General features: G+C 43.2%; 1 protein-coding gene across 4 annotated transcripts in view; it reads left to right on the top strand.

Annotated features, from left to right (window-relative positions):
• Positions 1–5,177, top strand: part of LOC139270369 (lysine-specific demethylase 4C-like) — a 632,979-nt gene extending 627,802 nt beyond the window's left edge. For all 4 annotated transcript variants that reach the window (XM_070888436.1, XM_070888434.1, XM_070888435.1 and 1 more), the window contains exon 22: positions 3,980–5,177. In XM_070888436.1, coding sequence (XP_070744537.1) covers positions 3,980–4,150 — 171 coding nt within the window. In that variant the 3' untranslated portion in view covers positions 4,151–5,177. The remainder of the gene's footprint in view (positions 1–3,979) is intronic.
• Positions 5,178–15,072: the final 9,895 nt, after the last annotated feature.

The following is a 15,072-nucleotide window of genomic DNA, read 5'->3' as shown; positions in this document are numbered from 1 at the left end:
TTCTGGACCATGGTCTCTGAATTAACTGTTTCATTCTCCATCCTAATGTAGAATTCCACCATATTATGGTCACTCTTCCCCAAGGGGCCTCGCACAACGAGATTGCTAATTAATCCTCTCTCATTACACAACACCCAGTCTAAGATGGCCTCCCCCCTAGTTGGTGCCGGGCCAGTGGCCTGGCACCCAAGGCCGAACCCGGGGGCACAATTGTCGGGCCGACAAGGCAGTCAGCAGACAAAAAAAACCAAACATGGCAGCAGTGGCAGTACATCCTCCCCTTTAAGGGAAGCTGCACCACCATTGCAAAAGGCCACAGCTTCACTGGACCACGGGGAAAAAACAGGTTTTGGCACTGGCGAGCGGGCCGAAGATTTTCAGAGGATAATATTGCCATCGGGGGGTTAGACCGGCGGTGTGCACACGGCGATGACGCATTTACCAGGCATCGGCAGCGGTGGGGGATATCGGGGCACTGCCGGGAAAACTCGGGAGGGCAATTGGGCTATCAGCGGCCATTCCACGAAAAGTCGGCGGCCACTCATTCCGCAGCGTGGCCACTGATTTGCGGTGGTAACAGGCCTTAAGGATAGGGGCAATTTCGGCCCCGGTGTCTCTGAACAGGATGGGGGAAGGAAAGTGTTCAGATACCTTTTGGAGAACTGATTGTTTGTTGAAACCCAAACATTGCTTTGTTTTTATTTTTTTCAATATTAAAAATAAATTACTTGTGAAGTATAAAAGCATTTAAATTGGAATGCCCAATTTATAAACATAAAAATTTATAAAGATTCTATGAGCGCATGTCTTGGAAATGCACCTCATTTTGCTTCCTACAGCCTGACTAGAATGATCCTATCACCAGAGGTCTTATTTGCTGTTATGCATATTTTTTTTAATAAATTAAAACATTTTTCTCTCAACAGTATATTATTAGCTGCGGCAAGGAGAAAGGAAACCTTACAATATAAAGAAAAAAAATTAATTTCCAAATAGCAAAAAGAAAGTCGTTTTGAACAGAAATCAGCAAATTACACTGTTCAGACAAGGAAAATGCAAAACCCTAGTTCATTGTAGATTCTAAAACACTGGTAATCAAAATTCCCAACAGAAAATAATGTTATATCATTGACATTTGTTATTTCCCATTCTGGCGTTCATGTACTTCTCTTTTTTCCCCCTCCTATGCGAGTGAAGGAATGTTTGATTTATTCACAGCTTATGCTATAAGCCTCTGTAAATATCTGTCATAGTGCCGTGCTTGGCCATTCTTGAATTGTCAGCTTTTTGGGGCTGTGTCAGCTTTTGCTCGTCTTGTTGTTGGGAAACTATGCATCATGAAGTTTTATTGTTATGACATGAATGTGAATGGTGGATTTTGAGCTGCAGTGAAAAATCTCAGTGTCACATCACAGTTGGGGAATTTTACACAAAATGTCTACTCCCAGTCAGGGGTATCGGCAGAAAGTTTAAAACTGTTCCAAATGTCTTCCTCCCCTCCCCATTACCCCATGGTGCACACTTTTGTAGGGTAGGCTATGGCATGCTTCATCATAAAATTTAGATTTTTTTTAATGTTAATTTTGATAGATTCTACTTCTTTAAATATTTTTTCACTCCCAACTGATAGATTTAATTTAAAAAAAATGACTTGCCCAGTAACTCTCCTCTTCCCCATCACAGAAACATTCCCCTCCCTCCTTAAGGGGGCACTCTCTCCCTCTTATCCCTCGCTGCTTTTTTAGAGGCAGTCTTCCTCTTCAGGCCCCCCTCTCAATCGTCGATGTACAGTCACTTCTTGATGTGTTCTTATTGCTGATCTTAGCTGCATCTCCTACTTAATGGTTCTGCTTCATTCTAGGATTTGATTCTTTGCTACAGACAGGAGTTTTTGATTGAACATGAGACCAATAATTCCCATTTGCATCACAGTGTAGTCCAGAATGAAGCGTCGGGTATGAACGGCAACCAGAACCAACAGCCTACATAGCAACCTAGAAAATTAGATAAAGCCTACCAATTGATTCAAAAAAGCAGACAACTCAAAAACAACCCTGAATATGGGCCAAAGGCAATACAGTGTGGTGAGGGAGACACATGCTAATGTGAACTGGGGAAGGCGAATGCCAGCATGAACTGACGGAAGGGGAGAAGAGTGAACTGGGGCTTGTCATAATTTAATACCTCACCATTCCATCACATGTCGAGTGGAAGATTGTTGAGATATTTTCATTTCTTGCGGAGAATTGGGGATTATTGTGGGTATAAATTACAGGGGTGTTGAAGCTTTTTCTTCGATGGCTAAATAGCTGCACACCACAGCATCTTGGGAGGCACAGACATGTATGTGGTTTAAATCTGCGTTCCCATTAATTGGCGCATATATCAAGCTGGCAGATCTCAGTGTTCTAATTCAGGATTTATCCACAATAATACAATGGCACTAAAGACAATCCTTTTCGGGTCGACAGGCCCACAAAATTCAATAATCCAGAAATAAGAAATACAGGTACAAAGCGGGCAGATTTGTCTGAGCTTTGAGCACTCGGGGATGGGAGGTGCATGTGGTCAATGGGCTGCAGTTTGAATACCCTGACGTATTGCTGCACTCAGTTGCTATATATGGTCATGGTGGTGATATGGAGGCACTCCTCTATCCACTCACTCATGTTCATAGACACCCTCTTCTCCGGGGAAGTGGAGCTGAGTCCATGATCAGATCAGCCATGATCTTATTAAATGGCGGAGCAGGCTCGAGGGCTCAAATGGCCACTCGTGCTCCTATTTCTTATGTTCTCCGCACCCCCTCCTGCCCTCTCTGGTCAAGATGGTGCTCTTCACCTCTTCCCCATTTCTTTCTTCCCTCTCTATTCATGCTGGCGTTCTCCCCCCTCTCGGCTCACAGACACTTTTCTCTCCCCAAACATTTTATACTGGCATTCTTCTCTATCCTTTTGCAGATTATGCTGGCACTTTTTCCCTATCAATTTAAAATGGCGCACTTCTCTTCTTTCTCTGAGTTCACTTGCCTCCCTCAGTTCACGTTGGTATTTTGCTCTCTCTTTCCACCCCACCCCCCCTCCCCCCAGTTCACATTGACACCCTTAGTTTGCACTGGCACTCTTCTCCCCCTTTAACTCATGTTAACACCTTTCACCCTCATCCCAGTTCACTCTTGTCCTCTTCCCTCAGTTTGTGCTGGCATTTGTCGTTCCCAGTTCACATCAGCACTCTTCTCTTTCATTCATTCAAGTCGGCACCCTCTGTTCGCATTTGGCAGCCTTCTCCTTGCTCAGGTCATGCTGACGCTTTTCATTCCCTCTCCCTGTCCCCTCCATTCCTGTTGACTGCCGCCCCCTTTCAGAACCATTGTTCTGCTCCTATCTCACGGAATTCCTATCCATAGCAGTGTTTTATCCCAGGAGGTAAGAGCGGTAGCAGCAATAGTTGCAGAATAGGGAACACCCAGGAAATTAAAACAAGTGGCAAACACCCAATAATGTCCCTGCTCCCAGCTTGCCTCTAATGAGCACTTTTAAAACATAAAACAACAGAAATGATTGAGACTGGAGATACACTCTACGTAGGGTGGAGTCCAAGTAGAGGGGTTTGAAAATTCTTCTCCTTTAAATAATATTTATGCATGTGTTTGTTTCATTTTGTTGGTGTGAAATAATGCAATGGAGCATTGAGAACCTTCAGTAATATCTGGGAAATAGATAGTTTGTGTGCTGATAATGGTCCAAATGCCTATTTTGAATTAAGTAATCTTGGGCTCAATAGCAGTTCTTCCTTTGACTGTAAACCCGAGATTTATAACCAGGTAAATCGCTCTCTTCACTGAGGCATAGATATTTAAGCCCTGACAGTTGATTTGGTGTTGCAGCCAATAGGATAAGTGAAAGAGCATCATGCCTTTGTGTAGATTACTGATGTTTGAGTTTTTGCACTTTTCTGACCATGTATCTTTGTTTGTTAGTCTTCAGCTTCAGACATGCGCTACGAAGCTACGTTTTCCACTGAGAATGTTCAGGCAAAGAAGCGCCCACGGGTCCTGAATTCCAAATTAATTAATGAGTACGTGGACGATCCTGGTTATCGCACATTTTTGGGAAACTTCTTCCAAACTCATTGCCGCCAAGGACAATAAAATCATGCTGACAGCCAAAAAGAGGAGAACTATTTTGATAAGTACATTGAATAAGAAGTCGGTCTGAGAGCTTCTTCGTTTGCATTAACAGCAACTTTATCAGTATACAACAGTGTAATACATATTTTCTGCAAAAACTGAGGGATTGAAGTTTATCCATTTCCATCATATAATGGACTTAATGCCTCCCCCTTCTCTTTTGAAGAACATAAAGGGATGAAGAAATAGTCTCAGAACAAGGACTTTTGCTTGATATGAATGAATAATTTTTCCAATGTCTCAATTTGGTTCCTATTTGGGGCCTTAAAAAAATTAACATGCTTATGTGTACTAAAATATTTTTTATATTATTGCTACAGTTTCCAGTAGCATTTGTTGTGCTTGTTTTTAGCCTTTTAATTTTATTGGCACTGTTAGGGAATCACTCTTATTTGGCTCTTTTGCTGTTATTCGGCCGTACTTGCAAAAGAGAAAGAAAGTATCCATTGCTACCCGATGGCAGGTTTTTATATATTTAACAAAAGACAGATAAGTGACAGATAGTTTGCAAACAAGTACATTTTATGTTATTTGGTACTCTTTATCAGTTACAAAAACAATCTCTGAGGATTTCTAAATTGTTATCAAGAACATTTTTCTATTCTGTAAAACTAGATAACCGCTTTCTCAATAGGGTAAAAACTATAAGAATCCTGCAGCATTTTTGAATTAGATATTAGGGATGTTTTTGTAATAAGCCTTACCTCACTTAATCCTTTGCCTTTAGCATTTAGGTGAGCCACTTGATGAGAAGAGGGTGATTCCTACTGAGGGAAACGAGTTTATACTTGAGAGGGTTAATTATAGCAATCCTGTGTGAAGTTCAAATGATTTGAAGTGCTCTCTTAAAACCAGGAATACACAACTCCTGTATTATAGCTGTTTGGCGTAATTGTTATTTTATGGTTATTTAATGTAATTTTCCTCTTTAAATACCCTAACGTTTATGAATGGGCAGAGTAGAATAAAACCACCAGCACTGATCATCTTCTGGTCTTTTGAATTCATCAATTCTACTGAATATTTTGTCCAACATTACAGTAGCATAAAGGGTCCATTTGTCCATGACTATATTTAAAGCTTTATCCAGGAAAATGTGTGCTGCTTTTCACTGAGAATGAATGTGCTTTCTATATCTTGCAGCATGTTATCTCAATTCTTCTCATAGCCCACATAAAACCAAGTTTTGCCTTAAGGAATTAAAACTAATTGCAGTGTGCTTCACACCGTTCTGCATAGCATCTCCCAGAAGTCGGTCTGCATTTCCAACAAAATTCAAGTCACATTGCCTGTTTTACCTCTAAACAACAAACATTTGAATCTTTATACCTTTCAGTGTATTCTCAGATCCACATCTCCCTTTTCAGAGCACTTACCAACATGCCCGTGGACCATTTCATTGATAAGAATCATATTCTGAAACATGCCTTTACCTTTTTGAAAATATAAATCTGGAAAAAGGGGCTACTTATCAAGGGAGAAATGGAAGAAGATCTGGCTGAACATTAAATGAGGACTTATAATGCAAGACTGTATTTATCATCTATAAATTCTTACCCGGGCAAGTAGGTGTCACAACAGGTGATGCTACCCTTTTAGCTCTGTAACATGAATTTGAATTTAGCCCAAACTAATGCAATTACATTTTCTGGCAGCTATAATGTTTTTTTGTCCCCTCTCGAAGTTCTAGAGCACCATGAGATTATTTATTGTTCATTAAAGGCTTATGTGAATGCAAGTTGTCTGTTAAACATTCCTGATGGAGATGGGTCAACAACTAAACTATACAAACTGGCAAATTTCACAGGAAAAGGCCACAACGTGATATAGAAAGTGAAACCATTTTTATTAGTTTAGATTAAGGCAAATTGTTGGGGCACAGCCGAGGGAGATTTACTTTATAGGTGGCCTGTGCCTTCGGAGTGGCTTCGGAGTGCTTGTTGCTGATTTTTGGTGCTAAAGTGTTACATTTCTCAGGACTACTACTCACCTTCATGACCCAAACCAGAAATGTACCCAAAAGTATAAACCAAAGAAATTATAGTGTATGCTGAGAAAATGGTTTGTGCCATAAACCTACCCATTTCCAAGAGCCTCCAGGATTTCGCAAATGGATCAATTTTTTATATATTCATTCCTGGGATGTGGGCGTCATTGGCAAGGCCAGCATTTATTGCGCATTCCTAATTGCCCTTGAGAAGGTGGTGGTGAGCCGCCTTCTTGAACTGCTGCAGTCCGTGTGGTAAAGGTACTCCCACAGTGCTGTTACGCAGGGTGGTTCCAGGATTTTGGCCCAGCAACGATGAAGGAACAGTGATATATTTCCAAGTCAGCGTGGTGTGTGACTTGGGGAACTTGGAGGTGATCGTGTTCCCATGCAACTCCCGACCTTGTCCTTCTAAGTGGTAGAGGTCACGAGTTTGGGAGGCGCTGTCGAAGAAGCCTTGGCGAGTTGCTGCATTGCGTTTTGTAGGTGGTACACACTGCAGACACAGTGCGTGGTGGTGGAGGGAGTGAATGTTAAAGGTGGTGGATGGGGTGCCAATCAAGTGGGCTGCTTTGTCCTGGATAGTGTTGAGCTTCTTGAGTGTTGTTGGAGCTGCACTCATCCAGGCAAGTGGAGACTATTCCAGCACACTCCTGACTTTTGCCTTGTTGGATGGTGGAAAGGTTTTGGCGAGTCAGGAGATGAGACATTCACCGCAGAATACCCAGCCTCTGACCTGCTCTTGCATTGACAGTATTTATGTGGCTGGTCCAGTTTAAGTTTCTGGTCAATGGTCACCCCCAGAATGTTGACGGTGGGGGATTCGGCGATGGTAATGCCGTTGAATGGAACTTAACACCATGCAATCATCAGCGAACATCCCCACTTCTGACCTTTTGATGGAGGGAAGGTCATTGATGAAGCAGCTGAAGATGGTTGGGCCTAGGACACTGCCCTGAGGAACTCCTGCAGTGATGTCCTGGGACTGAAATGATTGGCATCCAACCATAACCATCTTCCTTTGTGCTTGGTATGACTCCAGCCAGTGGAGAGTTTTCCCCCTGATTCCCATTGAGAGCAAATTGTGAGGAGGACACAAGAAATCTGCAAAAGGATATAGACAGGCTAAGTGAGTGGGCATACTGTGATATGTGTGCGCACATTAGGCCCGTGCAGCAGACTTGGTCTCCAGTCGTCTTGGGTAATCCTTGCCACTGGACCAAGACCTAGCTCTATCAAACCCATGTGGTGGCTGGTGTGCAACGGCCACCACACGTAAAAAAAATCCACGCAAAGGCATCTTCCACCCTTCAAGATGTAGTTCAGGATCTGGAATATTAGGTCCTTCATTGAAACACCTGTGAACTCATCCTTTTTTGACGTGGAAGCAAGTCATCCTCGTTTCGAGAGACTGCCTGTGATGATGATAGGTTAAACGAGCACAGCCACCATAGAATTGTTGAAGGCAAGTTCTGTTAGACAGATTTTAAAAAAGTTTTTTTAAGATGGAACCGATTGGATAGATCATGGGAATGCAGTAGATGTGGACAGAAAGCAAAGATTGGGTATTGCTCAGATTGGAGAAGGGTTGGAAGTGATGCACCCCAAGGGGGGCCAGCATTAGACCCATTTTGCTCTCGGTATATAAAGATGATTTGCGACTTGAGCATGGGAACAGGTTCTCAAAATTTGCTGATGACACAAAAGTAGGCGGTTACTTTGCAAACAACAAGGAGGACCAGAAAGACTTTAGGAAGACACAGATAGGTTAGCAAAATGGGCAGACAGGTGCAGATGCAAGTTGATACAGAGAGGTATGGTAATACATTTTAAGAGGAAAACAAGGATCAGGAATTTGCTCTCAATGGAAAGGCACTGATGGATGTGGATGAACAGAGACCTACATAATTCCCTGAAAGTGTGAATGCGGGTAGATAAAGCCATTAAAAAAAAAAAGCCCAACGACATTTTGGTTTTATTAAGTCATAGAATACAAGGATAAAGAAGCACAGTAATGATAACTTTGTACAAAGGCTACAGTTTTAAGGCATCTATTATAGAAAGGACATTAAAGCCATAGAGCTCAGACAGGATGATGTCAGGGATGGCAAACTATAGTATGAGAGACTGGAACTATTTCAGCCATTCGGCCCAACAGTCCATGCCGGTGTTTTTACTGCACCGGAGCCTCCTCTCACCCCTACTTCATCTACCCCCATCAGCATAGCTCTCTATTCCTCTCTCCCTCATATGCATATCTAGTTTCTTCTTAAATGCATCTGTGCCATTTGCCTCAATTACTCCTTGTGGTATAATTTTTTGAGGATGTAACTAGCAGAGTGGACAAGGGAGAACCAGTGGATGTGGTGTATTTGGACTAACAAAAGGCTTTTGACAAGGTCCCGCACAAGAGATTGGTGTGCAAAATCAAAGCGCATGGTATTGGGGGGTAATGTACTGACGTGGATAGAGAACTGGTTGGCAGACAGGAAGCAGAGAGTTGGGAGAAACGGGTCCTTTTCAGAATGGCAGGCAATGACTAGTGGAGTGCCACAGGGCTCAGTACTGGGACCCTAGCTCTCTATAATATACATTAACGATTTAGATGAGGGAATTGAGTGTAATATCTCCAAGTTTGCAGATGACACTAAACTGGGTGACAGTGTGAGCTGTGAGGAGAACACTAAGAGGCTGCAGAGTGACTTGGATAGGTTAGGTGAGTGGGCAAATGCATGGCAGGTGCAGTATAATGTGGATAAATGTGAGGTTATCCATTTTGGGGGCAAAAACACGAAGGCAGAATATTATCTGAATGGCGGCAGATTAGGAAAAGGGGAGGTGCAACGAGACCTGGGTGTCATGGTTCATCAGTCACTGAAAGTGGGCATGCAGGTACAGCAGGAGGTGAAGAAGGCAAATGGCATGTTGGCCTTCATAGCTAGGGGATTTGAGTATAGGAGGTCTTACTGCAGTTGTACAGGGCCTTAGTGAGGCCTCACCTGGAATATTATGTTCAGTTTTGGTCTCCTAATCTGAGGAAGGACGTTCTTGCTATTCAGGGAGTGCAGCGAAGGTTCACCAGACTGATTCCAGGGATGGCTGGACTGTCATATGAGGATAGACTGGATCAACTGGGCCTTTATTCATTGGAGTTTAGAAGGATGAGAGGGGATCTCATAGAAACGTATAAGATTCTGACGGGACTGAACAGGTTAGATGCGGGAAGAATGTTCCCAATGTTGGGGAAGTCCAGAACCAGGGGACATAGCCTTAGGATAAGGGGTAGGCCATTTAGGACTGAGATGAGGAGAAACTTCTTCACTCAGAGAGTTGTTAACCTGTGGAATTCCCTGTCGCAGAGAATTGTTGATGCCAGTTCATTTGATATGTTTAAGAGGGAGTTAGATATGGCCCTTATGGCTAAGGGGATCAAGAGGTTTGGAGAAAAAGCAGGAAAGGGGGACTGAAGGAATGATCAGCCATGATCTTATTGAATGGCGATGCAGGCTCGAAGGGCTGAATGGCCTACTCCTGCACCTATTTTCTATGTTTCTATAATATGGAGACCAGAATTGTGCATAGTACTCCCAAATGTGGTCTGATCAAGATTCGATACAAGTTTAAGAAAGGGAAGATAGACTATAAAAGTAAACTAGCACAAAATATAAAAACAAATAGCAAGAGTTTCTATAGGTATATAAAAAGGAAAGAATAGTTAAAGTAAATGTAGGACGAGACCGGGTAATTAGTATTGGGGAACATGGAGATGGCAGAAACACTGAACAAATATTTTGTATCAGACTTCACGGTAGAGGACACTAACAATATCCCAACAGTAGTTAGTCAAGGGGCTATAGCGGGGGAGGAACTTAACACATTCACAATCACCAAGGAGGTTGTACTCAGTAAGATAATGGGACTAAAGGCAGATAAATTCCCTGGACCTGATGGCTTGCATCCTAGGGTCTTAAGAGAAGTAGCGGCAGGGATTGTGGATGCATTGGTTGTAATTTACCAAATTTCCCTGGATTCTGGGGAGGTCCCAGCAGATTGGAAAAGTGCAAATGTAACATCCCTATTTAAAAAAGGAGACAGACAAAAAGCAGGAAACTATAGACCAGTTAGCCTAACATCTGTGGTTGGGAAAATGTTGCAGTCCATTATTAAAGAAGCAGTAGCAGGACATTTGGAAAAGAAAATTCAGTCAGGCAGTCAGCATGGATTTATGAAGGGGAAGTCATGTTTAACAAATTTGCTAGAATTCTTTGAGGATGTCACAAACAGGGTGGATAAAGGGGAACCAGTGGATGTGGTGCACTTGGACTTCCAGAAGGCATTTGACAAGGTGCCACATAAAAGGTTACTGAACAAGATAAAAGTTCAAAGGGTTTGGGTAACATATTAGCATAGATAAAGGATTGGCTAACTAACCGAAAACAGTGCTGGGACTCCAACTATTTACAATCTATATTAACGACTTGGAAGAAGGGACTGAGTGTAATATAGCCAAAATCGCTGCTCACAGGAATGTGGGAAGGGAGGACCTTGAGACAATCACTATCACTAGGGGGGTAGTGCTGGACAGGCTAATGGGACTCAAGGTAGACAAGTCCCCTGGTCCTGATGAAATGCATCCCAGGGTATTAAAAGAGATGGCGGAAGTTATAGCAGATGCATTCGTTATAATCTACCAAAATTCTCTGGACTTTGGGGAGGTACCAGCGGATTGGAAAGCAGCTAATGTAACGCCTCTGTTTAAAAAAGGGGGCAGACAAAAGGCAGGTAACTACAGGCCGGTTAGTTCAACATCTGTAGTGGGGAAAATGCTTGAAGCTATCATTAAGGAAGGAATAGTGGGACATCTGGATAGGAATAGTGCAATCAAGCAGACACAACATGGATTCATGAAGGGGAAATCATGTTTAACTAATTTACTGGAATTCTTTGAGGATATAACGAGCATAGTGGATAGAGGTGTACCGATGGATGTGGTGTATTTAGATTTCCAAAAGGCATTCGATAAGGTGCCACACAAAAGGTTACTGCAGAAGATAGAGGTACGCGGAGTCAGAGGAAATGTATTAGCATGGATAGAGAATTGGCTGGCGAACAGAAAGCAGAGAGTTGGGATAAATGGGTCCTTTTCGGGTTGGAAATCGGTGGTTAGTGGTGTGCCACAGGGATCAGTGCTGGGACCGCAACTGTTTATAATATACATAGATGACCTGGAAGAGGGGACAGAGTGTAGTGTAACAGAATTTGCAGATGACACAAAGATTAGTGGGAAAGCGGGTTGTGCAGAGGACACAGAGAGGCTGCAAAGAGATTTGGATAGGTTAAGCGAATGGGCTAAGGTTTGGCAGATGGAATACAATGTCGGAAAGTGTGAGGTCATCCACCTTGGGGAAAAAAAACAGTAAAAGGGATTTGAATGGGGAGAAATTACAACATGCTGAGGTGCAGAGGGACCAGGGGGTCCTTGTGCATGAATCCCAAAAAGTTAGTTTGCAGGTGCAGCAGATAATCAGGAAGGCGAATGGAATGTTGGCCTTCATTGCGAGAGGGATGGAATACAAAAGCAGGGAGGTCCTGCTGCAACTGTATAGGGTATTGGTGAGGCCGCACTTGTAGTACTGCGTGCAGTTTTAGTCACCTTACTTAAGGAAGGATATACTGGCTTTGGAGGGGGTACAGAGATGATTCACTAGGCTGATTCCGGAGATGAGGGGGTTACCTTATGATGATAGATTGAGTAGATTGGGTCTTTACTCGTTGGAGTTCAGAAGGATGAGGGGTGATCTTATAGAAACATTTAAAATAATGAAAGGGATAGACAAGATAGAGGCAGAGAGGTTATTTCCACTGGTAGGGGAGACTAGAACTCGGGGGCACAGCCTCAAAATACGGGGAGCTAATTTAAAACCGAGTTGAGAAGGAATTTCTTCTCCCAGAGGGTTGTGAATCTGTGGAATTCTCTGCCCAAGGAAGCAGTTGAGGCTAGCTCATTGAATGTATTCAAGTCACAGATAGATAGATTTTTAACCAATAAGGGAATTAAGGGTTACAGGGAGCAGGCGGGTAAGTAGAGCTGAGTCCATGGCCAGATCAGCCATGATCTTGTTGAATGGCGGAGCAGGCTTGAGGGGCTAGATGGCCTACTCCTGTTCCTAATTCTTATGTTCTTATGTTTGCTGATGATACAAAGATGGGAGGAAAAGCAATGTGTGAGGAGGACACAACAAATCTGTAAAAGAACATAGACAGGCTAAGTGAGTGGGCAAAAATTTGGCAGATGGAGTATAATGTTGTAAAGTGTGAGGTCATGCACTTTGACAGAAAAAATCAAAGAGCAAGTTATTATTTAAATGGAGAAAGATTGCAAAGTGCTGCAGTACAGTGGGACCTGGGGGTACTTGTGCATGAAACACAAAAGGATAGTATACAGGTACAGCAATTGATCAGGAAGGCCAATGGAATCTTAGCTTTTATTGCAAAGGGGATGGAGTATAAAAGCAGGGAAGTCTTGCTACAGCTATACGGTATTGGTGAGGCCACACCTGGAATACTGCGTACAGTTTTGGTTTCCATATTTACGAAAGGATATACTTGCTTTGGAAGCAGTTCAGAGAAGGTTCACTCGGTTGATTCCGGAGATGAGGGGGTTGACTTATGAGGAAAGGTTGAGTAGGTTGGGTCTCTACTCATTGGAATTCAGAAGAATGAGAGGTGATCTTATCGTAACGTATAAGATTATGAGGGGGCTTGACAAGATGGATGCAGAGAGGCTGTTTCCACTGATGGGGGAGACTCGAACTAGCGGGCATGATCTTATAATAAGGGATCGCCCATTTAAAACTGAGATGAGGAGAAATTTCTTCTCTGAGGTTTGTAAATCTGTGGATAAATCCCCTGGACCTGATGGCTTGTATCCTAGGGTCTGAAGAGAAGTAGCGGCAGGGATTGGTTGTAATTTACCAATATTCCCTGGATTCTGGGGAGGTCCCAGCTGATTGGAAAACTGCAAATGTAACGTTCCTATTTAAAAAAGGAGGCAGATAAAAAGTAGAAAGCTGTAGACCACTTAGCCTAACGTCTGTGGTTGGGAAAATGGAGTCCATTATTAAAGAAGCAGTAGCAGGACATTACGAAAAGCATAATTCGGTCAGGCAGAGTAAGCATGGATTTATGAAGGGAAAGTCTTGTTTGACAAATTTGCTGGAATTCTTTGAGGATGTAACAAACAGGGTGGATAAGGGGGAATCGGTGGATGTGGTGTATTTGGACTTCCAGAAGGCATTTGACAAGGTGCCACATAAAAGTTACTGCACAAGATAAAAGTTCACAGGGTTGGGGGTAATATATTAGCATGGATAGAGGATTGGCTAACTAACAGAAAACAGAGAGTCGGGATAAATGGTTCATTCTCGGGTTGGCAATCAGTAACCAGTGTGGTGCCGCAGGGATCAGTGCTGGAACCCCAACTATTTACAATCTATGTTAACGACTTGGAAGAAGGGACTGAGTGTAACGTAGCCAAGTTTGCTGACGATGCAAAGATGGGAGGAAAAGCAATGTGTGAGGAGGACACAAAAAATCTGCAAAAGGACATCGGCTAAATAAGTGGGCAAAAATTTGGCAGATGGAGTATAATGTTGGAAAGTGTGAGGTCGTGCATTTTGGCAGAAAAAAAATCAAAGAGCAAGTTATTATTTAAATGGAGAAAAATTGCAAAGTGCTGCAGTACAGCTGGACCTGGGGGTACTTGTCCATGAAATACAAAAGGTTAGTATGCAGGTACAGCAAGTAATCAGGAAGGCCAATGGAATGTTGGCCTTTATTGCAAAGGGGATGGAGTACAAAAGCAGGGTAGTTTTGCTACAGTTATACAGGGTATTGGTGAGGCCACACCTGGAATACTGCGTGCAGTTTTTGTTTCCATAGTTAAGAAAGGATATACTTGCTTTGGAGGCAGTTCAGAGATGGTTCACTAGGTTGATACCGAAGATGAGGGAGTTGACTTCTGAGGAAAGGTTGAGGAGGTTGGGCCTGTACTCATTGGAATTCAGAAGAATGAGAGGTGATCTTCTCGAAACGTATAAGATTATGAGGGGGCTTGACAAGATGGATGCAGAGAGGATGTTTCCACTGATGGGGGAGACTTGAACTAGGGGTCATAATCTTAGAATAAGGGGCCGCCCATTTAAAACTGAGATGAGGAATTTCCTTTCTGAGGGTTGTAAATCTGTGAAATTTGCTGCCTCAGACAGCTGTGGAAGCTGGGACATTGAATAAATTTAGGACAGAGATAGACAGTTTCTTAACCGATAAGGGATTCAGGAGTTATGGGGAGCGGGCAGGGAAGTGGACCTGAGTCCATGATCGGATCAGCCATGATCGTATTAAATGGCGGAGCCGGCTCGAGGGGCCGTATGCCCTACTCCTGTTCCTATTTCTTATGATCTTAAGCGCCATTACCCCATTTTGGCTCTTAGAGGGCGAAATTTTTCTTCAGTACCCCTGCCATTAGCACACCCTGGAGGCACTAACTAAATGGGTTTTTGCCTGGGCGCGATGAGAACAGCGAAATTAGAGGGGTTTTGTGGAAGTTCGACGAGGTGGATCCTGCCAGTAGCGTCCCGCTCGGCTATCATCATCACCGTGTGCAGCGCTCTGTTACCGCCCCGGAAGAGAAATTCGGCCGTGCCGCCTTGTGCTGACAGCTTCAACTGTCGAGTTGCAGTCGGGATTCGGTTGGAGGAACGCTGTTCAATGGCGCCATCTTTACAAACTATTTTTGTTGGCCATTAATCTGTGCAGCTTGCTAACACATAGGCTGGGTGGCTGATGGACAGATTTTAGCAATTTTCACTTCAAGGGCTGTTCTGCCTCTCTTCCT

The sequence above is a fragment of the Pristiophorus japonicus genome, chromosome 1 (assembly GCF_044704955.1).
Source record: "Pristiophorus japonicus isolate sPriJap1 chromosome 1, sPriJap1.hap1, whole genome shotgun sequence".
Taxonomy (NCBI): Eukaryota; Metazoa; Chordata; class Chondrichthyes; family Pristiophoridae; genus Pristiophorus; species Pristiophorus japonicus.
This window is presented reverse-complemented; position numbering and strand designations above follow the sequence as displayed.